Source organism: Lampris incognitus, chromosome 7 (genome assembly GCF_029633865.1).
Source record: "Lampris incognitus isolate fLamInc1 chromosome 7, fLamInc1.hap2, whole genome shotgun sequence".
NCBI lineage: Eukaryota > Metazoa > Chordata > Actinopteri > Lampriformes > Lampridae > Lampris > Lampris incognitus.
In genome coordinates this window covers 18,862,420-18,888,793 of record NC_079217.1, presented here as the reverse complement: position 1 = coordinate 18,888,793, position 26,374 = coordinate 18,862,420, and the positions used below count along the sequence as shown (strand labels likewise).

At 44.1% G+C, this 26,374-nt stretch overlaps 1 protein-coding gene across 1 annotated transcript in view; it reads right to left on the bottom strand.

Annotated features, from left to right (window-relative positions):
• Positions 1–16,745: 16,745 nt before the first annotated feature.
• The window catches only part of LOC130115705 (sorting nexin-19-like), a 56,433-nt gene continuing 46,804 nt past the window's right edge, over positions 16,746–26,374 (bottom strand). The window contains exons 11-14 of the mRNA XM_056283490.1: positions 23,849–24,033; positions 23,230–23,317; positions 19,299–19,489; positions 16,746–17,072 (exon numbers count right to left, since the gene is read on the bottom strand). Coding sequence (XP_056139465.1) covers positions 19,366–19,489; positions 23,230–23,317; positions 23,849–24,033 — 397 coding nt within the window. The 3' untranslated portion in view covers positions 16,746–17,072; positions 19,299–19,365. The remainder of the gene's footprint in view (positions 17,073–19,298; positions 19,490–23,229; positions 23,318–23,848; positions 24,034–26,374) is intronic.

Here is a 26,374-nt window from a genome sequence, read left to right as displayed (position 1 = left end):
TTTAATGTTTTTGTTTTATTTCTGACCTCAGAGCATTTTGAAATGCAAGTAGCTGTGATGGAAAATCTGATGAAAGGTCATCCTTGTAGAGTAGGGCTAGTGTCTCAGTAGATTCGTGCAACATATCATCGTTTGCCTGTATGAATTCACTGGGACGTAAACGGAATCTGTTGGCAATTGAGCTTTTGCAGAGTCCCCCCCCCCCTTAGTTACTGTTGCTATGCCCACCAAGCTTTTCAGAACCATCCAGAAAGTAGCCGGAAAACCCCAAAACATGAAGGAAGAAATCAGCGCATTCCTAGAGAAAATAAGTGATGTATTTTGGAGTAATTCATCCTTAATACCACCCCGTGAAAGGCAGAAGGGCTTACAGTATGCAGGAGGGATACATTCAGAATATTAAAAATAAAACTGACTTGCATGGACTCTGGGCTGCCGGCTGCGACTGTACTTGAGGGTAAAGCTTACTGGTCACAATCAAAGAATGAGAACCCCAGCCACTCTGATGGCCGAGCGGAATAAACCGTCATTCTTGCAATCCGCTCGTCATGTGGCTGGGAGGTAGGTTCGTATCTCAGACTTGCTGTAACCGGTCACGGCCAGAGCGTCCACGGGGTAAGGCATTCATTAGGCCACTCTCACCCGAGGGATAGTGAGTGTAAATCGGTGTAGTGTTCGGGGACTCAGCGTTCTCCAGCGACCCCTCTGGCCCATCCGGGCACCTGCAGCCAAGCAACCGAAAGCATTCTCCCTACGTCTCCTTCGCGGCCTGAAGGTAATGCAATCCATGTGAGACTTTAGTGTGGAAAATAGCGAGAGCAGCCGACACGAGTTTGAAGGAAGCTGGTGTAACGACTATCTCCTTCCTGTAGAAATGTGCGCCAGGGGAGTTATTCGACAAGAGTTCCGACCATATGCCATTGGGTTAATCGGGTGGGATAAGGGGAAAAACTAGAAATAAATCTAAAAAAAAAAAAGAATGAGAAACCCAATCAACTAATTCTGAAACACATTGTGGACCAATTGTGCTTTTGCACTGTAGGGTAAGTTAAATATTTCAGCTATTATTGGTATATTTTTAATAATCCATTGTCAACATCACCGCATTATAGCGTTGATTTTGGCCAAGGTTCCCCATGGCGTTCTTTTATCCAGGGTTTTTCGGGGGTTCTGTATGGGCTCCTGGGGGTCGCAGGGCAGCCAAGGACATGCCCCGGGCCCGTGGGAACCGCCCCATGAATTTTTTTTTTTAAATTAGAGTTGCAATTTAAAGTAGAGTTGCATGGAATTATACTTTAGATGTAGATAGGGAATAACAGTATGTACCAATATTCATATGATGGTTCGCAAATACAAAAGAAAAATATGCAAAATACAAGTGTGAATTATACACTGATAAGTTGCAGCGCTGCAATACCCTGTTGTGCACAACACCCAAATAAACAAAATAATAAACAAAAGGAGATATCTCGTTGGGGCCCTTAACTGGAAGCTTTACCCGAATAAATCCATGAAGTGAATGGCTACTGTAACAGCCTTACTTGAATAAATCCGTGGTGTTTCCTTGCTCGCAGTTCATCGAGTTCGCCAACAGGTGGCGCTACGCAGTCAATGATGGACGATTTAGGAAGGATGAATCTGCTGACCACATCCGGCCCCAAAGTAGAATGGCGGGAAGACGCGACCTTAATGGCTAAGTCGTGGGCAGTGTCCAAACACCAGTTCGCTAATATAAGAAATAAAAATGTTCAGGCTTGCAATCACGGTAACGGCTGGTGACCTGACAGCTCGCATAGAATGTAATGTAGAAGAGTACAAGTTTAACTGCTATTGCAAAATACATACTACGATTGAAATTAACATTAAAAAAATTACCACCTACAATATCTTCTACTCACAGAACAAAACAAATCTAATGTGAACATTTGTAAACATTTCCGAAATACATCAGCCTCTAGAAGATATTAAAACCACAGTATAGCAAAGAATTACATTCACATGTCGTGGCTAACGCTAGCTACACATAGTGTGGTGAAGGCTATTAACCGTAGGCTAGTCACATCAACGTTGCAAATATATTTATGAACAACGACATTTAAACGTTTACTTTTCAGGGTACTTAAGATATTCAACACAAACTATGTTACACATGGTACTGATAGGTTTACACACGCTTACCTAATATAAGAGATAAAAATGTTCAGGCTTGCCATCACGGTAACTACTGTTGATCTGCCAGCTCGCATAGAACGTAATGACGAAGAGTACCGCCCAGCAAGCCTGACGTAGATTTCGGTCTCATAAAGCTACAGTGCCGAATTAGGCATAAGTACCCATAAATGTAAATGAACTATTGTAATATGATAGGGGGTTACATTTGCTTGATTTTTTTTTTTTTCGTTTCTCATTTTGCCGTTTTTTGTGCTCCACTGAGATGTTTTCGCTTGCTCATGAAAACTACTAATAAGACACGTTAGTCCCCAACTAATGGGTCTGACGCTTTAGCCGAGCGGTTAGTGATGTCGCCTTGAGGTACAGTACATTCCATATCGAATCCTGCACCGGGCAAGAAAATAACCGGCTACACTCATTGTAATGTCCGTAGACGCCTTGTCTTACTGACATAAGAATAATTCAAGAACGAGCCGACTTCGTAGGTTCTTAACTGTGTAGCTTTTACTAGCGTTCATCCGACATACAACCTTCATAACATGCGCTTCTCACTTCCTGTATACGTCACACGCACTGCACGTACACCCGTGAGTAGGTCAAGTTAAACACGTGACCTTTCATTCATTACATCTCCCCCTCTAAGATGATTTTCTAACCTGTATATCACCCCCCTTTTCACAAAAAAAATAAAAAATCCCCAACAGTACACAAGTCCATACGCCTCACAAATCCAGCCGGATTGCAGGCTTGCTCACCCTGCCAGAGCGAGTAACATATGGTGTGGAAGTTGGCATTTCTGCTTCTCGGGACTCATCCGTGTTTCCACTCTCCCCTGGAGTGACATGGTCAGGATCCCTGCTGACAAAGGTGAGTGTTTTAGGTGTGGCCAACAGGTGGCGCCTGTTCCTTCTGTAATGTTCACCTTGAGCTGTCTCCGCTATGTAGGATCTGGGAGTGGAGCTCTGACTGTGAACAACTGCTGGCATTGTCCATGTTTTCTGTCCATCAAGTTTGGTGAGTACTGCGTCACCCGAGTTCAGTGGGCGCAGTGTCCGCACGCCGTTCCTGCGGTTGTAGTAGAAAGCCTGCCTCGATTTGGCTGCGGCGTCAGCGGTTTTGATCAGTTCCTCTTTAGGCCAGGCCGGTTTCAGGTTATGCTGCAATGTGGGTAAGGTGGTTCTGAGTCTCCTACCCATGAGCAATTCCGCTGGACTGGCTCCAGTGGAAGAAGAGGGTGTAGCTCTGTATGTCAACAGGGCGAGGAGAGGGTCTTCCTGCCTTAATATGCTTTTGGCTATCTGAACAGCCCTCTCTGCCTGTCCATTACTCTGGGGGTAGTGTGGGCTTGAAGTCACATGGATGAAATCATAATCCTCACTGAACCTCCTCATCTCTTCTGAAACTAGCTGTGGCCCATTATCGCTAACTACAATTTCAGGGATACCAAAACGTGCAAATGTAGCCTTCAGCCTAGCTACAACCTGACTGCTAGTAGTTGTTGGTAGATTTAGGATCTCCAAAAACCTGGAATAATAGTCAGACACTATCAAGTAGTTTTGCTTTTTGTACTCACACAGGTCTATGCCAACTTTCTGCCATGGTCTGGATGGGAGCTCACTTGACATTAAAGGCTCTTTTCTCTGTGTGTTCTTGTGTTCTCTGCAGAATTGACATTGCTGTATCTTTGTTGTAATGTGCTCTGTCATTTTGGGCCACCACACTGACTGGCTAGCTCTCTCTCTGCACTTAACTATCCCCTGGTGCCCGTCGTGTATTCTGTCTAAGATCACCTCCCTCATCTCTGTGGGAATGACGATACGACTGCCTCTGATGACTAAACCATCTACCGCAGATAACTCCCCTCTCACCTGATAAAAGTCTCTGACTGTCTCCGGCACTTTATCGACATACTCAGGCCAGCCGTGTCTGATGAAGCCCAACACTGTCTGGAGCTGCAGATCCCCATCCGTGCTCTGTTTTATCTCCTGCATCCTTTGAGGTGTGGCAGGCACCTGGCACACGATGGCATCAATGTACGCTGCAACATCATCATGAGAAGCACCATCTCCGTAGCGCTGCTCTGGGCCTCTGGAGAGTGCATCAGCCACAGCTAAAGTTTTGCCTGGTGCGTATTCAGCCACTGCATTGAAACGCATCAGCCTCATTAACAGTCTCTGGCACCTAATGGGCACATTATCCAAGTCTTTGCTGTTCATGAGAGGCACTAGTGGTTTATGATCGGTGACAAGTCTGAAATTGTCAAGCCCAAACAAGTACTTCTCGAACCTTTCACATGCCCAGACGCTGGCTAAGCACTCTTTCTCGATCTGTGCGTACCTTGTCTCTGCGTCACTCAGCCGTCGGGAGCAGTAGGCCACGGGCTTCCAGTGTTCCCCGTGCTGCTGGAGCAGAACGCCTCCCAGCCCGTAGCTGCTGGCATCTGCTGACACCACCGTAGCCTTAGTGACGTCATAAAAGGTGAGTACCGGGGCGGTGGCGAGTGCTGCTTTAAGGTCTTGGAATGCTGTGTTCTGTGCAGGTCCCCACAGCCACTCTGTCGTTGCTTTAAGCAGTCCATAAAGCGGCTGACCTACAGTGGACAGCTCTGGGACGTATTTTGCCAAATAGTTCACCATCCCGAGGAACCTCTTGAGTTCCGTCACGTTCTGGGGCTGAGGAAAGTTCTCTATTCCGGCCACTTTGTCCGGGTCAGGTCTGATGCCTGCCTCGTTGATGATATGACCAAGGAAGCGGACTTGTTTCTGTTTGAACTTGAATTTCGCTTGGTTAAGTTTGAGACCTGCTGTTTCAATGACCCCCAGCGCCTCTGCTAGGCGCCGGTCATGGATTTCCTCAGTCTCTCCATGTATAAGGATGTCATCCATGTACACCTCTGTGCCCTCTAGCCTGGTCAGAGTTTCCGCCATCTTTCTCTGGAAAATCTCTGGAGCACTCGTTATACCAAATGGAAGGCGGCAGAAAGCATACCTCCCAAATGGGGTGATGAAAGTGGTGAGCCCCCTGCTGTCTTCATGCAAGGGGATCTGGTAAAACCCACTTGCTGCATCCAACATTGTGAAGAACTTTGACCCTGCGAGCCTTGGCATTATTTCCTCCATAGTGGGCAGCACGTATTTCTCACGTTTCACCGCTCGATTCAGCCTCCTGAGGTCAGCGCAGCAGCGAACCTCTTTCTTGTTTGGTTTCAGCACCGGCACCATAGCGGCGCACCATTCTGTGGGCTGAGTCACTTTTTCAATAATGCCCTCATTTTCCATGCGCTGCAGTTCTTTCTTAACCAGTGGTACAAGTGGCAGCGGTATCCGTCTGGCTGTATGCACCGCGTATGGCTGGGCACCCTCCACCAGAGCTATTTTCACTGGGTCTGTTTTCAGCAGTCCACTTGAACCGAAAACTCCACTGACCTCATTCATCCGCTTCACTAGACCCATCTCCACTGCCTCTGGACGACTCAGCAGACAGCTGCCTCTCCCCTTGATCACATACACTGGAAAGGAGTATTGTTTCTCCTTGTAGTTGGTTGTGGCTTGAAACTGTCCTATGCAGCTGATGTTTCCACCTGGGCTTATGAAGCATGTGTCAGGAGGTCCCAGTTTTATGTTTGGCTTCAGCTTTTTAAATGTCCCTTGGTTGATAACAGTAGCGTCAGCCCCCGTGTCAATTTTGAAGGTTATTGGTACATCACTTATTGTTAAACTAACAGTCCAATCTTCCTGACTGCTCTCTTTGCCAACTTCTCCCAGAAAGTACAGCTGTTTAACCTCTTCAGTGACTTCTCTCACCGCTTTAGAGTGACATACACGCTCCCAATGTCCCTTTTTATGACACTTGTTGCACTTACTGTTCGTTGCAGGACACTTCCGCTCATCGGTGTGCTGCGTCTTGCCGCACCTCCCGCATTCATCTACTTTGTTGGTTGCAGGTCTGCCGCCACCATGACGCTGTCCGCCCTTTTTGTTTTGGCGTCCGTCCCGCCGTCGGACAACATTGACGTTAGCCAGCTGGGCCTCTGGTTGGTTAGCTTGGAGGCTGAGCTGCTTTGTTATTGCCTCCGCCTGGCGCACTTGTTCAATGACTTTCACCAGAGTAAGGTCCGCTGTGAGCTGGAACTGACGGGAGAGCACCTTATCTTTTATGCCCACTACCAGACGATCTCTGATATGTTCATCCCTCTTGTCCCCAAACTCACAGTGTTCAAACAGCTCATACAATGTCCGGATGTACATCTCCGCTGTCTCTCCTGGCTGCTGGCTACGTTGATAGAAGCACGCCCTCTCATGTATGATGTTACGGCGGGGAATAAAGTAGTCATCGAACTTTTTCAGTACGATATCATAGTCCACTTTATCACCCTCCGCCGCGAAGTCAAACGAGCTGAATATCTTTTCAGCCTCGCTGCCCATTGCATAAATCAGCGAACTCACTTGAATCTCCCCGTCGTCTTTATCCAGCTTTGTCGCGAGCCTGAAGCGCGAAAACCGTTGTTTCCACTCCGGCCATTCAACGGGGCAGTCAAACTTGAATTCACTCGGCGGATTAAACTTCGGCATGACCGCTCGTGTTCCGATACACAGACTATTCTGACACCATGTAATGTCCGTAGACGCCTTGTCTTACTGACATAAGAATAATTCAAGAACGAGCCGACTTCGTAGGTTCTTAACTGTGTAGCTTTTACTAGCGTTCATCCGACATACAACCTTCATAACATGCGCTTCTCACTTCCTGTATACGTCACACGCACTGCACGTACACCCGTGAGTAGGTCAAGTTAAACACGTGACCTTTCATTCATTACACTCATTTTGCAGAATTGCCTTTTATGTTTCACGTGACATCTACACAAGGTTAAAGTTCAAAATCACTGGGGCGACTGTGATTGGATAACAGAGGCTGCCATGTTTTTAAAATGAATTCATTTTAAAACAATTTTAAGGTTGATGGCACAATAAAGGTTTGCTTCCTGAAATTTTATTCTAAAAAAGTAAATAAAAAAAAGTTAAAAAGTTTTTGTTTTTTTTGTTTTTTTTTACCCCCAGATGTGGGGGGCCCACCCGCAGTGCATGCCTTGCAGGACCCTCCCCTACGCCACTGCCCTGTAGCTCCCTCATACCGTTGATTAATCAAAGCCAAATGGCTCTATTTACATTTCATATATCCAGTGGAATTGACAGATTGGTACCACTGTTTTTTACAATATCTCTCTAATACACACCATGTGGGTGAAAGACTTGCACTTTCCACATGATAGAACTGATTAACGTGTGCATAATAACTATCTGATGGATCATTATGGATCCCTGAAGTATGAAACTTAGCCTCCATTTCTCCATCAGAACTCTGGCTCAAGGTGCTGCTGGCCTGACCAAACTTGTGCAGCAGTTTTACTATTCACTGGGCTATTTCTGCCTTCAGGAAAGGGGCTCTTGAGGTGAGGTCATCTGAGCAATAATTCAAAAGCATAAATGACTGATGAGCTGTGATCTGTGATCTATGATGACCTTTTGTCTCTGTCTTCATAGGATTATCTTTGACTTTTCATTCAGTTTTTGCGCCAAAATTCTAGCAAACTTCAGATCTTCCTTTTATCAAAGTATCAAAAGAAACATCTGTATGCATGCTCAATAATCCAGGTAAGAAAATCAAAGAAGGTTGACTCAGTTCATCTGGATACAACGTTTACTGACAAGAGTCAATAAACATTGTATCCAGATGAACTGATTAAAAGAAACAGATCCATATATTACCTACTAGTATTGGTAGTACAGCCGATGCTATTTTTTGCTGGGTTAAGGTAAATTCTACTTCATGTATAAATCTAGAAAATAAATTCCATGTTGATTACATAAAAAGGCACTGGTGCAAGAAGTGCACTAGTGCCTTTTGGTGTAATCAACATTCAATTCAATTCAATTTATTGTCATTAAAAACAATGTGCAGGCAGGCGCATATTAAAAATGAAATAAGGGATGTGGCTTCGCCAAACAGTGCAAGACAGACATAGACAAGCACAGCAAACACAGTATAAGATATACACAGATGAAGACCAAAAGCTAAAAATAAGTTTAAAAAAAAAAAGAGCACGGGTACAAAATTGAAAAAAATATCCACAGACATTCAGTGGGTAGCCAGGTTCAGGTGGGCTACAGCTTGTACAAGGGCATGTGTACATAGGCTTAATATGAAAATGTGTCCAGTTTGCTTATTCAAGAGATCATCTTGAATTGGCTCCAACGATGTGCTGCTGGGGCCTCTGGGGGCCTAAGAGCTATGAGGTCAAAATGTTTGCCCTGCAGTTGATTGATAAGTTAACCTCCCATTCACCTTCACCTCTGAACATTCTCCTACGCATTTTAGGGGCAAAGATATCGGAAGTTACTGTTAAAGTTGCTGGAGATGTGTGTGTGTGTGTGTGTGTGTGTACACAGTGATGGAGGGATGGGGGCGGAGGACACACACACACACACACACACACACACAGTTTATGCACTTCTGAGGCACATCACGTCAATCCTGTGTGCGAGGGTGCTGTGCTTTTGCATTGTTTATATTGTCTCTGGAATGGCGAGACTGCGTCAGATTCATCCTGTCTGGCACCAAGTAAAGCTATGTTTCCTATTTGCTTCAGGAAATTAGCAAATCCAACAAAGAGGACACTGTTGACTTTATGTGAAAGCAAACAAGGAATCACGCTAGCTGAGGACAGCTGCACTAAGCATGAAATCTGATACAGCCACATCATATATATATATATATATATATATATATATATATATATGCGCACAGAAAAATAATCAGTCCTTTAGTTCACTCGGTATAGAAAACCAGGTCTTCAGTTGTGCGAATATGCTGATAGAATAACCTATTTAACACATTTTGCTGCTTACTCTCAGTTTTCTGAGCATTAATAGGACGGTATAAAACACCTGTAATAGATATGGGCGAGAGATGCTTCACTCTGTACAAGACCACCAAGTTGTTGAGAATAACATGACAGATGCCATTACATATGCGGTTTGCAATGGCACCAAGAATGCCATGCAGTGCATCTTAGAGCAGCATTCAGAACACGGGTTTCTGAACAGTGGTGCCAACAGAATCTGAAGTCTTGAACCCGGATATGATAGTGCCGCCACCCATTGACGTATACTGGACAAAAAAAAACCCCAAAACAAAACAGATGACTGACTACAGTGAGGCAATAACAGTCTTGACACAAACAAATGGTGGAGGCAGGTGTAATTCATTAGGGAGGAAAAGGGAGTGTGGTTACAAGAACAGCTGTGGGAGTCGGTGACTGCTCCATGTGTTTGACTGCATTACGACACAGGCTAGAGCGCCGACTCTGTTGACGACCAGTGAACAACTGGCAAATGAGAGTTGGCCTCTCCCGTACAAGCATCCGAGGGTGAGGCATGGGCTGCTGCAAAGAATCTCCTATTGTCCTCTCTTGTCTTTTCATCTGAAGAATCCTCATCTCTGCATTCATAAATCACGCTGATTAGCAGGCTTATTTGATAGCCGAGAAGCTGGCGAACAGGTCAAAGTATGTGTGTATGTGTATGTGTGCATTCTTTTCTTCTTTTATCCTGTCCTGTCTTGACTTCACTTCCCTTTTTATCCAAGGAATCATTCTCTCTGCATTCATAAATCACACTGATCAGCAGGCGTATTTAGCAACAGAGACGCTAACAAATAGGTCAAAGTAGGTACATGTATGTTTGCCTCTGTGTGTGTGTGTGTGTGTTCGTGTGTGTGTGTGTGTGCGCGCGCGCTTGTACTTCCATCTTTGTGAGGACAAATCTCAGCTGTTAACCATCAGTGAGGACACTTTTGCAAAGTGGGGACATTTTGGCCAGTCCTTACTTTTTAAGCATCCAGTCAAGTCAAGGGTCTATTTATGGGTTAGGACTTGGGTTTAGGGTTAGGGTTAGGTTAAGGTTAGGGTAAGGTTTAAACGTGTGTTAGGGTTAATGGAGTCAATAAGGGTCCTCACAAAAATAGAAGTACAAGAATGTGTGTGTGTGCGTGCATGTGTGTTTCTGTGTTCTCTTCTTGACTGTAAAAAAAAAAGAAAAGAAAAAAACTACATACATCATCCTGTTGCAAGTAGTGAAAGAGTAACAGGTGGATCTCACCAATTTGCAAAATTTGCAATGCACTGCCTCCTAGTGGCCGCTACCAGTGCTCTCCAAAATGGGACATAAAATCAAGTTTGATTGCGGCGCCCTCTAGAGGTGATTTACCGCTCTTACAGTTATTGAACGGAGAACGATAAAGATTGAAATCACATACAGTAAGATATCCCAAATAGAGAGGCTGACTGGTACAGTAGAGACTCTCATGTTGGTTGACCATTTTCTAGACACCAAATGGTAAAGCAGACCCAAACATTAATTTTATTTTTACATAGTTCTGCCTTTCATTGAATATTGATTGGTGTAACATTGCAATATTGACTATGCGGGTCTTTTTTTTCCTATATGAAAACAGTTGTAAAGGAGGGAATGTTTTGCTGAAACGATTTGTTTGGAAAAGTAATACAGCACTTTGTTTGCCTTGTGTGAATGTTTTATGATCACCAGGGGGCGCTGTTATGTTACATATCTAACGTTACCTTAACTCGCAACAAAAATCTTTCCTATTACTGTCTTGATGAGTTATTCGAGGACATACTGAGGGAAGAACAACACTGTGGAGCTTCTCAGCAACCACGTAAAAAAGGTTTTGCAACGCAAATAAGCCTTCGACTCAACCAATGTCAAGCACAATATGATGGCAGAGGAGAAACTTGTGAAAAGCAGTGGATAGCTGGGCAAGTCGTGCGTTAGACACTTTGTACGTTTTAAATGTTAAAAAGTCTTTGGATTTTCATCCGATAATGCCAAGACGTCTGGAAGCAATGTGTATAAGTTCCAAAAACATCACACATCACACATCACACACACACACACATCATGTTACTTTCTCACATGCGTCGAGAGTTCAGAATAACATATCCAATGTGCGAGCCATTAAACTGATGACTTAATATGCAAGTTCAGGCAAATATCTACCCCTCACCATGGTATTAACTGTAATCCAAGTCATGAGCGAGCGCTCCAAAACTGAATTCTCCCTGGTTGTTATCATCATGGACAGAATGGGTTAGATCAGCACGCATCAACAGGTGTCTTAAAACTAGATAGTAGAGCCCAGACTCAGTTCTGTGACGGAACCCAGAGACACTAATCACATGTTGCTAATGAAGGTAAACATTCAGGTAGGTGTGTGTGTGTGTGTGTGTGTACCAGATTTTCCAAATGTCTCCATTAGGATACAAAAACCTGGAACCACCCACCATGTAGGGGGACATTTTATGGGTCCCCACGATGAAAAGGGTCTATTTTAGGGATAGGACTTGTTTTAGAGCTAAGGTTAGAATTAGGACTAGGTTAAGGTTAGGGTAAAGGTTAGGATTAGGCATGTAGTTATGATAGTTAAGGTTAGGGTTAAGGGCTAGGGAATTAATGTAGTCAATGACGGGTCTCTACAAGTATAGGAAGACTTGGTGTGTGTGTGCTAAGCTAATGGGACTCTGAGGAGGTCTGGCCCTTAGACGTGCGGTACGCAGGCCCACCGGTGTGTGGATATTCCCTGGTGCTCACGAACCAGCCCCCAGCTATGGGTTAAATAGTGCCACTGTCTAGTGGATACCCCGGGGGAGGAATAGGCTATGGGAGTAAACCCCTACAGAAAATCAATGTCCACCGTGCTGTTGTTTTTGTTTTTCTTGCCCTTTTGTATCTGTCCAAGTGGGAGAGTACTGCTGGCGTCGTGTGTGGCTGCCGCTTCTCCCTCTCGTAGCCCCCCCCTTCCCATCCACCCCTGTATGTCTGTGCTATGTTTATCTGTCGTCTTATTTCACCCCGTTTATTGTAATGCGACTTTTGAGTGTTAGAAAAGCGCTATATAAGATTGATGTATCATTATAATATTTATTATGAAGGTTGGAATTAGGACTAGGTTAAGGTTAGGGGAAAGGTTAAGATTAGACATGTAGTTATGATAGTTAAGGTTAGGGTTTAAGGGCTAGGGAATGAATGCAGTCAATGAGGGGTCCCCACAAGTATAGGAAGACATGGTATGTGTGTGTATGTGTGTGTGTGTGTGTGGTGGTCACAGTGTTTAGAACGTATGGCAGTGTCCATTTCCTGGTTTGTAACTGTTACCACCACAGTGCCTCATTTGGATGGGAATGCTAAAAAGAAATATCCTATTCGACCCCTCTTGTATCCGTTGTCAGTGGAACAGACGGGTCTTTGTGCGCCATCATTGGTTCCACGCTCGCTTCTCAGAGGTTTTGATATTGAAAGCTGTTGTTGATTGTGCTCACAAAAAAGTAATGAAAGTGTCAAAATCTACGATTCTGTTGCCCACCCTACTGTATGGATCATAATCCTGGACCACATACAGCAGGCACCTGAAGGCACTAGAGGCACATCATCAGAGGTGCCTCCGAAAAATCCTCAAGATCACCTGGGAAGATAGACGCACCAACACCAGCGTCCTGGAGGAGGCTAACACTCCCGCTATCACTGCCACCATTGCCCAACACCAGCTCAGGTGGACTGGCCATGTCATCCGTAGGCCCGACTCTCGCCTTCCAAAACAAGTCTTATACTCCCAGCTTCTCATGGGACAACGTGCCCCGGGTGGTCAAAAGAAAAGGTATAAGGATAACATCCAGACGAACATCAAAAAATGCCACATAGACCCTAAGACGTGGGAGGACACAGCAACCAACAGGGCGGCCTGGAGAAAACTTGTCTGGGAAGGAGCTGCACTTTATAATAATGATCTCCGCAGTGCTGCAGAAGACAAGCGCAGACTCAGAAAGGAGGGAGTTTCCACCAAAAAGGCCCAAACCAATCCCACGACTACCACCTCCCACCCCTGCCCACACTGCACCAAAATATGCTGCTCCAAGATCGGCCTCTTCGCCCACCTGAAGACCCACAAGGACCAAGAAGGAGGACAGTTATACTCGACCCCGAGTGACCGCCGATGATGATGATGACGTGCATATGTGTATGTGTGTGTGTGTGTGTGTGTGGTGGTCACAGTGTTTAGAACGTATGGCAGTGTCCATTTCCTGGTTTGTAACTGTTACCACCACAGTGCCTCATTTGGATGGGAACGCTAAAAAGAAATATCCTATCAGACCCCTCTTGTATCCGTTGTCAGTGGAACAGACGGGTCTTTGTGGCCATCGCTGGTTCCACGCTCGCTTCTCAGAGGTTTTGATATTGAAAGGCTGTTGTTGATTGTGCTCACAAAAAAGCAACGAAAGTGTCAAAATCTACGATTCTGCTGCGGGGAGAATTTCATCCTTATAAAGGAAAGCTAAGTCAAACATTCATCTGCGTCGTAAAAAGATTTCAGTTTGGCAGTGGTGTGTCTGTATCCTATTATGTAAGACCACAAACGTTGGAGCATGAAACTGAAGGTACAACGTGCATCTCGTGACAAAAAGTGTCGGGAGACTGCAGGGGGAATCGGAGGAGATTGCATAACCTGTCAAGGGGAAGGAACACATGGTTTCCATGTAAATCTGCCCATGAAGACCGAGGCTCATGCTGATGTGAAACAAGACTTTTAATTTATTTATTCCCTAAAAGCCCTGGGCACATGTTGCCAACCAAAAGCAGTTGTGGGCATCTGGTAAGAAAGCGAGCCCCGTGTTTATACACTAATGACACAGCTGTTTTGTATCGGAGTTTGGGGGGGGGGCTTAAATTCCTTACTGGAGCTAATCAATTTTCCCCATCATCAGGGTATTGATCCATTGACCTATTTGTTTGTTGATCTAATTTCAGGGTGATCGAGGCATATCACTACAAATATTCGTGCATTTAGCAGCACAGTGTACCAAAACTATTTTCAATGGAATTTGATATAAAAAAGGGGGAAAAGGCAAAAACAATTCCATTTAACAGCAGTACTTACAGATTTGATTTTATTTATTTATTGTGCTCTTCCTACTCACCCTATCATGAGGGACTTCTTCCATCCAGGGTTTTTAGTCTTGGTGCAAGGGACGACGTACATCGGGCCTCATTCATCAATCGTTCGTATCGTACAAATTTGTTCTTACATACCCATGGGATTTTTTAGCCCTGCGGTTTGTCTCAAGGACCAGTGTAGAACCTGGATAACCCCTGAATGTAGACAACAGTTGGCTGACACTGATGTCTTTGCAAGCCTGGGTGATGGCTCATTGCAAGAGGAAGATGATAGATGTTACAGGGAAGGAATTACAAATAACCACCATGCTTTGCTAATACCCGTCAGACAACTTCAGAGCTAAAAAAAAAAATCCCATGGGTTTGTAAGACCAAATTTGTATGTACTAACAATTGATGAATGAGGCCCAATGTCTTTTTCTCTTGCCAGTTTCCAGCTTTCAAGTGGCCAGGTAAGGAGACCTGTGCCAGCGGGGGAAAATCTGATCGTAAAAAAATAAATCCAGCTCTTCTTCACGTGTGTGTGCGTGTTTGTGTGTGTGTGTGAGGTCTGTGAGACTGGGGGACGTTAATAAAGCTCATGTGAGTTATCATTTATCACCCCAGCAACCTCGGAGTTCCTCTAGACTATGCCAGCAGCAATAGGCTTGGGGCTGAAGGCTGCCTCTAAAGCCGGTAGACACGGGTCTAAAAGCTGCTTCCTAGGGTCAGCATTTCACTAACGCCCATTTCCAACAAGGACATCACCAGGGGCTGTTGCTACGACGACCTTGTTTGTCAGTCTGGCCATGTAGAGGGGACGGCGGTGTAGGCGTTTGTAGCCCTGGCTTTGATCCAAACATTGCCCTGAAACACAAAGAGGACCCAGCACAAGACCCTCCTTTCATTAGAAGGCATATGCGACATTGTTGGCATACCGTGGAGAGTCAATGCAAAGTCCGATGCGAGTCTTTCTCCTCTCTCACACTCCTTGCCAATTAGAAACTGATCCCCGTTGATGAATCAAATATCATGCGACTCAACTCTGTCTTAGCGATAACGGAGAGACAGGCTGGTCTTTGATATCAGAAGATATCACCTCTTTTCCCGGGTCGCGGTCCGCTGCAGCATGGAGAGCTCTGATGAGCCGGAGCTCTCAGAATAGCTTTCCAGGAAATGTGGAGGCAGGGACCAGACAGAGATATTTACAAGATCCCCCGTTTCATTAAGGGGGTCATCACCTCTTTTAATGTTGCCCTTTTTAGTACTTTTTCCCCTTTTCAGAATGATGCAAGGCCTCATTGTAATGATTGTGTCACATTACGGCACATTGCATTCTTGCACCTACGTCAGAGACCAGGCACAATGCCTGGGCTTGAGTGGTGCAGCTCGACTCTTTATGGTGAAATTATTCTGTTGAGCTAAAGACAAGTGAGCTGCATTATCTCGTCTGAGAATGCAGACCGAAGATCACAGACTACACTACAAATGGGCATGACTTCGCTGAGAGACAAACAGTTCTGGCGTGACCATTGCACATGACCTCTCACCAACATCAACATGTCAAAACATTTTGTAGTTTGTGCCTCAGAACACGTCACAATCCACCTTATCCACTTCTAGATCTATTTGGGGTACTTCAGAACGACCTGACCTGACGCTGGTGTACCGGCAATGACATCTTATGAGGTTTGTCTTAAATTGTGTTTTTGGTATCGGAGATAAAACCTCATTTTGACTATCTGACGTAACTTAGCAAGCTGTTTCTCGAGACTTGCTCTTATGAGTTCACTTAAGTGGGAACAGAAGTGGTGCTCAACTATCTACATGCTTTTGTATAAAAATCTCCAGTTGATATCCCTGAAAGGTACAAAATCACTGCTGGGCAACATAATTATTTTGTTTGTAAATTCAATCTGCGATTTCTCAGCCATTCTGAACACACTTTTGTTGTTTGACAAGTCGAAAGCAACAAAAGAGGTTCCAGGTTCCAGGAAACGACTCTGATCTTAATTATGGTACGTGTACAGGTTTTCATACACACTATTTGTTGCTGTTGGATATCAACCATTATCCCCCAGGGTAGCGCAGAAAGCTGGTAATGTGAGAAAAGTTCATTTTATTGGTTAATATCCACAACATAGTATGTAAATATGCTTGAAAATTGGCATATCCTCACTTAAAAGAGGGCCTACTTAACTGTTTACTGCTGCAGTTACATAACAACTGCAGTTACCTGTGATAAATGTCAAAAAAAAAAAAAAATTTGCTAAAGATGTTCTAAAAACAGTCTAACACACAACAAATAGATTACCCTAACAACAGCAGTAATAGCAAAAAATTAAAAAATTATTCGATGTTATGCCAAGTCGAGAACTGCTGAGGAAACAAGCAGGTTAAGAGCTTCATAATGGGCCACTTGAATTTGAATGTCAAAAAGTTAAAGCTTAATTCACAAGCCCGACGCCAGCCTACATTAACTCGAGGCATTGTTCTTGTAAAACACGTTACCTTTTTTCAGTTATGGAAAATAATGGGCGAGAGGTCAAGATTTGATACCCCACATTGGGAAATTTTATTGTTTTAGCAAATATCAAAAACAATGTGACTGAATTCAGTTGCACAACCTGCGCAGCCGATCAACCACCCTGAACAAGACAGCCAGATCTGAATCACTTACACGAGCAAAACCATGTCACACGTTTACAAGTCACACCAGTTTTTAGAGAAACACAATATATTACAATGAGTTTTAGACTGCAGAGTTAAATTTCTCTGACAGCAGTCAATGACAAACCTGTGAATGTGAGGAGGAGGACGTGTGCACAGGCTGGACAGAGACGTTAACAGCTGGCGGGGAAAGACCACTCTGCATGACAGGACTGCACCAGACTCCTGGGAAAGCAATTCACAACCACAGCTCTGCAAATAAGCCGTATCACCACTAATAGGATAAACAACATAACAAAAAATCATCTTAATACTGTCTACAACTGCATGTTACCAAACATAGCTCTTGCCCACATTATATTTTAAACATGTTTAGGTAGTTAAAAAATAGCGACAATCATAAAGAACTGTACAACTGTTACCAATAGCTATAAAGCAGTGTTGGGGAATGTAGATGAGTCACCATCAAATGTGTCAAACCCTGGAAATAATTCTTTTTTTTTAATTTTATTATCTGACATGGTGATTTATTTCACCCCTTCATGTGCCAGACCATCAGTCAGTTAAACGACGTCTTTTTACAAGTTGCGAAGTTACAACAACTGGGGAGATAGCACACGGCTGTGTATCCAGTGTCCACAACATTCTGCACAACTCGACATGATAACAACGGCAATGTTTACAACAAGTCTTGCAGCTAGAACTGCGATAAAGCCATGGTTTCTTTGCTGAAGTAGAGCTGCATGGCGCGGGGCAGAAAGAGCGGACATATCGAGTCCTCTTGTAAGGCATGGGAGCGTTGTCTGCAAAGCATTGCCCACCAAATGTAATGGTCTGCTTTTCTATTGGCACTGGCATGCCAGTAAGCCCTTTCAGATGATCAAATTACACTTACTGGCAGTAAACAACAAATAATTTATAACCGAGGAATAAAATGGTTTATTAAATAGGCAAAATCAGAAGATAATCATCAAGGGAAATGGAAAAAGAAAGATTTGGAATTATCACGTCATACAATAAGACTTGGATATAAGTGCAAAAGCTTGGCTAAAAACAATGGAAAACAAGCAACATCCAAGACAGATTGAGAGAATACTTATGTCTTCACAAGTTTTTTTCTCATGAAGAAAAGTTTTCATGTAATGCTTTTTTATCATGATGTCTTGTAGCAATCTATTTGTAAAGCGCCTACAAAGCTTATATTGTGTTATGCTTCTGGCTAATTTTAACGGCTCTTTTAATTGACTAACTTAAATAATCTTCACAATCATCTACATACACTCAATCAGCAAGGCCCTGCAGTGACACAATGTAAGACAAATGAGGTAGACCCTAACCATTACTACTGGGATAATACTGATAAGGAACTGCAATAATCACCTGTCTCTCCTAACCTTACTCAAAGAGACAACAGCGGAAATTGTAATGCCACCATCATGAAGACCCTGGAGCAAAGTAATAAAGTAGTCAAAGTGAAACAACCTTCTCTTGCATCAAGCTTCTGTATGCTCAGTGATAACTTAATTGAGATGCTCCTTGGAGAAATTCTCAAGACATGAAGAACAACTGGTTTCTCACAGTGATGCATTGGCCACTGTAGTGCATTTGACAAGAACCTCATTGTTCTTTGAGAGCTGATGAAAACAGCTTTGTACACCTCTCTACAATAACCTACATCTGCCAACTCAAAACACAGTCTGCGACATGAGACAACTTCACCTGATCACTGAAGTGCTGTTTATAAAAAAGAGGACCTCTGATCTCATCAGGTACAGAAGGGTTCAAGATAGGGATGGCCAAAGCAGCTTATGTCTGAATCACATGTGTGGCTCTGTACAAAGTTAGAAGGATTTTGGAGATAGGTACAACAGAGAACATAAACAGCAAGTATCCTCAAGAGTGCAAAATGAGTTTAACATAGGGGAGAAAGGCAAATCCTGTTTCTCTGCAGTGGAGTTAGCGATTGTGAGTCTTTGGACCCTGGGATTTTGGGATGGGATTGGCGCTACAGTGTGAAGACCATATGAAATGAGTTTACCCAAAGCTGGAGATTTAAGTAAGCAGGAAGAGGCTGGATGTGGAGATCGGAAGAAGCTTAACCACACATTTACATCCAATCTGTTTTTAACACGGCACATCATAGGTGACCTGGGATCAAACATGAACCAGGTGTTCTCATGTAATCAAAGCTGGTTCAAATGTGTACGTGTATTTGCAAGTGTACAGCACACCATGTTCAAGAGCTACATACGTCAGTAGAACACAGCTAAATTAGAGACAGACCTTAGTGAACTCAGGGCCCAAATCCTAGAGTTTAAGTTGGAAATGATGAATATTAAGCCTGACAAGATGCATTCACTGTTTTCCTATCGCAAAACATTCACAGTGCAAGACACAGCACCATCATATTACGTGCTTTTCACAGTTCATCGTTGCTGAACGGCCTGTTACCTTCATGAAGCATTGAAATGTGTGTACAAGCATGTTTGTGTGTAGTCCAGTTTTGTTCTTTCATGTCTCATGCCAGTGGTTTATCTGGGTTCTTGGACAGGCACTGCAAAAGGCTACACTGAAAGTCTTCCTCAGATATTTCAGGAACCAGGAATTCCAGGAGAAGGTCGCATATGCAGTAGACCATGTGCCTAGGTTGGAGTAAAACAGTAGTGAGAAAGCTGTGTGTGACAATACTGCACAATATTTCAGCGGCTGACGTAAGGAAAAAAAAAAACACCAAAAACTGGTCATAATGTAATGTTATACATAACAGCTTTCAGAACTTAAAAACCTAAGACAAAAAAGCACAACAAAATGCGACTTAATCATCGCAATATGAATCTCATATTGGACCAATTGTGGCATTGTGGCAAGCTGCATGTTGACCCGTCCGCGTCAGTCTTATGTAACTGGCCCGAATATCTCCTCAAAATGTTCCAAGGTACACATTCCAATTCACTGAAACTCACCCCATTTAAGATGTCAATGAAAATTCACAGGATAAAAGCCTTTCTTCTCACAGTATGTTTAACAAATACAGTAAGATGCCCAAGTCAAATATACTGACTTATAAATAAGATGTAATGAAGGCTCATTATGGTAGGCAGGCTAAAGTGAGGGGCCCATTGCGAGATTCAGTCCTTGTTAAATGCTTTTACGGTGCAAAAATCACACCTGTTTTGAGTCAAAGAATCATAACATTATTTTGGACTGTGTTATATTGTGCGGTCTCAAACAATACCCAGAACTGATCACAAAAATGCCTTGAGGAGAGTTCTTTAAAGTGAACCCCCAAATTTAATCTAAGCACAGTTTCCCGCTCCATACTTTGTGAATGAGTAGCCACCCAAACCACTGGCAAAGCTGCCTTGGGGGATTCAACGTAGGCCCCAGTCACACCAGCATTGGTAAATGTGAAATTCTGCTGCAAATTGAATTCTAGGGGTCTTCACGATTCTCCAAATCCACAAATTCATTTGACTTTCGATTTTAAGGTCACTAATCAAATCGATTTTTGATTTAAATATTTTTGTCAGCACTGATGGCTATGCCATTGTTAGACTGTCAAGTCTTGATTTATAAAGTTCAACAGACCATTGGTTTTATGCCCTGAAAATGGTGACTTACATTTTCAAATTCTTCTTTAAAAAGATAGGCTCTTGGTCAGTTGTCCCTACAGACACAATTGGACACAGTTGTCTGCGGGTGGGAAGCCAGATGTGGATGTGTGTCCTGGTCGCTACACTAGCACCTCCTCTGGTCGGTCGGGGCGCCTGTTCAGGGGGGAGGAGGAACTGGGGGGAATAGTGTGATCCTCCTGTGCGCTACATCACTCTGGAGAAACTCCTCATAGTCAGGTGAAAAGAAGCGGCTGGTAACTCCACGTGTATTGGAGGAGGCATGTGGTAGTCTGCAGCTGTCCCCGGATCAGCAGAGGGGGTGGAGCAGCAACCGGGACGGCTCGGAAGAGTGGGGTAATTGGTCAAGTGCAATTGGGAGAAAACGGGGGGGAAAAAATCAAAAAAATAAAGGATAGGAACCAAACGAGCATAGCATACGAACCCCATGTAATCAAGTGCAATATATATGTGATTATGTGATATTACCACCTTTTTGGGGGGGGGGGTGTACCATACTAATGTACGATGGAGTATTAGCCACTTGGGAACCACTCCATCGTACCTAAGGCCATATGGTCAAATTTAAATAATTTACTTGCAATTGTAATAGCAATAACTTGTTTCACCAGTTGATTGGGAACAAAGTAGATTTTTCCGTTTGTTATTAACACAACTCACAGACAGGGGAGGCAAAATGCAGGAGGATTTTCCAGTTCTGTTTTTTCTCCATCATCTCGGACTCCAGCAGTGGCTATGGAGTCTTGAAAAGTGCAGCTGCAGACTACCGGTAAAGCACGGAGCCCGGGAGGTGACATGGACGTAACTGTTTTATAAAGCACGCGTGCAGGTTATAAAACGCGTGCAAGTAGGCAGGGGTTGTGAGAAAAAAGATACTGGGAGAGTCGACGATCCTGCTTTCGATTTTGAAAGTCCAAATCAAAAACTTATTTCGATCGCTTGTCGATTTAGAATCAAAACGGTGACACCCTTATTTAATTCATATCAATGGACTCTTCGAGATAAGTTAATTTGTTTCTGGGTGCAAAGTGAATTTGTCCTGTTGGGATATTTTTGAGGGGGGGGGGTGGCTTTTTTCCCCCTTTTCCCCTCAGTTGTACTTGGCCAATTACCCCATTCTTCCGAGCCGTCCCGGTCGCTGCTCCACCCCCTCTGCTGATCCGGGGAGGGCTGCAGACTACCAAATGCCTCCTCCGATACACGTGGAGTCGCCAGCCGCTTATTTTCCCCTGACAATGAGGCGTTTCACCAGGGGGGACGTAGTGCGTGGGAGGATCACACTATTCCACCCAGTTTCCCCTCCCCCCGAACAGGCGCCCCGACCAACCAGAGGAGGCGCTAGGGCAGCGACCAGGACACATACCCACATCTGGCTCGCCACTCACAGATGTGGCCAATTGTGTCTGTAGGGACCCCGGACCAAGCAGGAGGCAACACGGGGATTCGAATCGGGATCCCCGTGTTGGTAGGCAACGGAATAGACCGCTACGCTAACTGGACGCCCTTGTCTTGTTTTCACATTGAGTCCAAAGTTGGTGAGCTTTGACATGCAAACTCGCACCAACGACCCATTATGGAGCTGCTTTGACTGTGTTGACAAGTGACAGGGTGGCCGCGAGGGAGAGTGAACAGAGGTAGCTATCATTTTAACAGTGTATAATGATCCAATTTCAAACCACTCTCCTCTGCCAAACATAGATTGCCAGACAAAAGTAATATGAAGCATGGTTTGCAGTCATCCATGAAGCAGGCGTAGATAATACAGCTATCCATCCATCCATCCATTATCCAAACTGTTTATCCTGCTCTCAGGGTCGCAGGGATGCTGGAGCCTATCCCAGCAGTCATTGGGCAGCAGGCGGAGAGACACCCTGGACAGGCTGCCAGGCCATCACAGGGCCGGCCGGCCGGCCCGCCAGCCCACCCACCCACACACACACACACACCTAGGGACAATTTAGTACAGCCAATCAAGACATGACTTGACCTACAAGTCTTTGGACTGTGGCAGGAAACCGGAGCACCCGGAGGAAACCCACGCAGACACATGGAGAACATGCAAACTCCACACAGAGGACGACCCGGGACGACCCCCAAAGTTGGACTACCCCGAGGCTCAAACCCAGGACCTTCTTGCTGTGCGGCAACCACGTTAACCACTGCGCCACTGTGCTGCTATAATACAGCTATATGTATCATTAATTTATTTGTGGTGAGTGTTTTTGGTTACCTAGCTTCTGGTCCCACCTATTTCACAAGGGAACATAAGGGAATTTTTCTCTGCTAATTTCTGGTGACGACAGCCTTAACCCTGTCAACATACTTATGTTTTGTACAATGTTAGGTGTACATTATCCTAGCGTATAAAAAAAAAAAACATAAATTCAGAGTGGAACATTTCAGCAGGTCAAATCAAATGCAAGCTTGCAGGTGCTACACTAAAACACCTAAACAATCTGTCGCGAATAAATCTACCGGCTGATTTAATAGACATGACTGTATCACATCAACACGTATGAGGCTATGAGAAGTGATTCTAAACTTTTCATTTTCACCACGTTTTACAGCACAATAACCTTTTAAGAGCTCTTCATCAGTACTGTATGTCCCTATATGCGTCTGAGGTGCTGCCTGAGCATAATGCCAGCTGTAAAATTACAGACAGCGCAACCCTGCGTCTGTTCCTCACTGAATTAACCCTTCATACCTTTTGTGTGTGCGTGTGTGTGTGTGGGGGGGGGAGGGGTCACCTGTTTATGTATGGGTCTTGCAGAGAATCCAGTACAGTCTGCCAGCTAAGTTTGTGTTTTTCTGAACCCAGCATATCCGAGACCAGATCTGGAAACACACAGATCCACATGTGGTAATTGCAAAGCCTTCTGCAGACACGCTCATCAATCATGGTCTATGTAGCTGGAAGGTTAGGTGTTACTCTGAAATGCAGCACAAAAGTGGTCATATTCCTACTCTCGCCAGTAAAAAGAAGTGTTAGCTATTTCAATTTAATGAACTGTTTTGCTGTTGCAAATCAAAAGGTGTTATTGTATAATCCCTAATCTGTCCATTAGCATTTGTCATAATAAGTTTTCATCCTTGCTTGGTTGGCACAGACATAGCCTGGCCTAGTCAAATCTGAATGGATGAAAACAATAACTCTGTAACCTTTCTGTGGGAGGACCTATCACTACCACTACTTGTTTAGCTGAGAGAAGGATGACAAAAACATCTTTGTTAGCCTGATCATTCAGATAGAAGTACACAGGTGTGAGCAATTGAGCTATCCAAAATTGGAAGGTAAGAGAGGATGTCAAAAAACGTTGTCTCCACAGCAGTGTGTGTGTGTGTGTGTGTGTTTTTCCTGTCCTGTACCGGGTAGCAGTCCCATTAGGCAATATAAGGCCTGCTGCCTGGTGTCATCCTTCTGCTGTTGGCTGCGCTCAGGTCGGGGGTAAGCAGGCAGTGCCCCGGCCGGCCATACTGCCTCCTGAAGGACCTGCAGGTACACCACCCAGTTCCGGATGCACATCAGGTTGCCTACGCTCACATCCAGCCACCTGCCATTCAGAACCACACAATATTGGGAGGTTTGATCAAATCATGCAAAACATGCTAGGAGGCAACATTACAAATGAAGCATTAAAGATAACTATGTTGTTAAGTATCAGTGATACTGAGGCCAAACCTGCAAATGTGTAGTTTGAATAAACAACGCTTGTCCACTCATTTGTTTGAATGTTGACATTCACTCCTTTATGTCAGTCATAGTAACAAGCTTGTTAATAACATGGACCTCCATTGCACATTGCACACAGTAAAGCAAGACTGCTACCACTGAGCTTAATACAATACTGAATGTGTTAGTGTCAACCAGCGAGCTAGATACCCATTAGAAAACAGCAACAGGATGATGCAGAAACACTGATGTTTCAGTAGTTGAAGACGGCAGTCTTCTTTTTATATATCTGAATACGTGTTTGTTTGAGGGTACATTTTTGTAGGTTGAACCTATTTTTGCAACCTTTTTCATAATTTTGTTAAGTCTAGCTGCAGGAGAATATGGTAGCCAGAAGTGAATAAACCCTTTACAATTTATTAGATAAATCTTTTTACACCAACAATATTTGCCTATCATTTGTGAGAACACATGGAAACACACATATATGCAGAAGCGCGCATGCATACGCACTCACACATGCATGCACACATGCACACACACACACATTTGTACACACAAAGACAAGTGTGACACATGACACTTTTGTATCCAGAAGTCGGTCGTCATTCAGATGTAGACATGATAAAACCTGATTCTAAATTGTCTAATGTCATGCAGATGTTATTACATAACACCATTAAAAAGCATAGGCTAACATTCAAAAGAAACATGGGCCACATTCTACAGCCAATGTCATGCTTCTTCTGCTCACCTCATATGGCCCCATAATGAAGTTATTTAATTTTCTGCCTGCTTACCACATGCTGCTGGGCAGCAGTTACAGGAACTATGGACGGACAGTCCATGTGCCAGCCACAACATTTCAGTTTTATATGATTTTACAAACTCTTTTTTTTCCCTATGCAATTTATAACTGCCTCAGAGGCCAAACTGTCCTCTGGTGACATTTTCTTGTTATTCAGCTGTTGTGTAACTCCAGCCTAAAGCCCGGCACGAGTGAAGTGCCTGTGGTTCAGATGACAAGTGCAAATACAGGTAATTATCATCCCCTTTGGTTGTGTTTTGCCTCCTCCCAACAAATAAAGTTTATTTGGGTTCAGACTAGTCCAAAGCTCAGTAAGTGGATGACAATGTGTGCCAATCAAACACGGCATACCAACCAAATAAAAACTCATAAAATCACAAGCTTATGACAGGCCACTGCTCTATGCACAACTGCACAAGGACACTGACAGCCTTTACCAGTGCTGCACATAGTACAAATGCACACATTCAAAACTGAGAGTTAGTATAGTGACAGACCAAGTACAATGACAACAGAACAGTGGCCCAGTGGTTAGCACTGTTGCCTCACAGCAAGAAGGTCCTGGGTTCAAACCCAAGGGTGTCCCAGGCCCTTTCTGTGTGGAGTTTGCATGTTCTCCCCGTGTCTGCATGGGTTTCCTCCGGGTGCTCTGGTTTCCTCCCACCATCAAAAAGACATGTATGTTAGGGTTAATACTCATGTCTGTGCTCCTGAGCAAGGCAATGGAAAGCAGAACTGGAGTTGGTTCCTGGGTGCCACAGCTGCCCACTGCTCCTATACAATAGGATGGGTTAAATGCAGAGAACTAATTTTGTTGTAACCTGTACAATGACAAAATAAAGTCGCTTTCTTCTAATACTGGGCCTAATTTGCAGTTTTAGATTTCACATTGACTTATCACGATTCTAAACACTTTGATTCAGCAGAGATGAGATGCTCACTCCTCCTGACAGTTAGCTGCAGGACTATGACTATGGCTAAAAGGCATGCAAAGATGATCCAGTGTTTCAGTAGCTGACGTAAAATAAGGGAAAATGTGTGCACTGGTTCCAGCACTTCAGAAACGGCTGCCATTCTGGGATTTTCATGCACCTCAGTGTCTAAAGTTTACAAAATGATAGGACTGATACAAAGCATCCATCAGCACTTGTCCTGTGGGTGGATGCACCTTGGTGAGGAAAGGTCATAGATTAATATGCAACATCTTGATACAATTTGTTGAATTTGGAAGCTTATGGGCTTAAGCAGCAGATGACCAGCTGAGAACAAGATGATACCTTTACAGTCAGCATGTGATCATCTAAACTGCATGATTCAGCAGAGGTAAACTGTAGTTCCTAAGGGTTTTCCTTGGCCTTTTTTTTTAGGGACTTAGGTAGGAAAAGTTGCAGAGTATGAGCCAGTCCACCAAAAG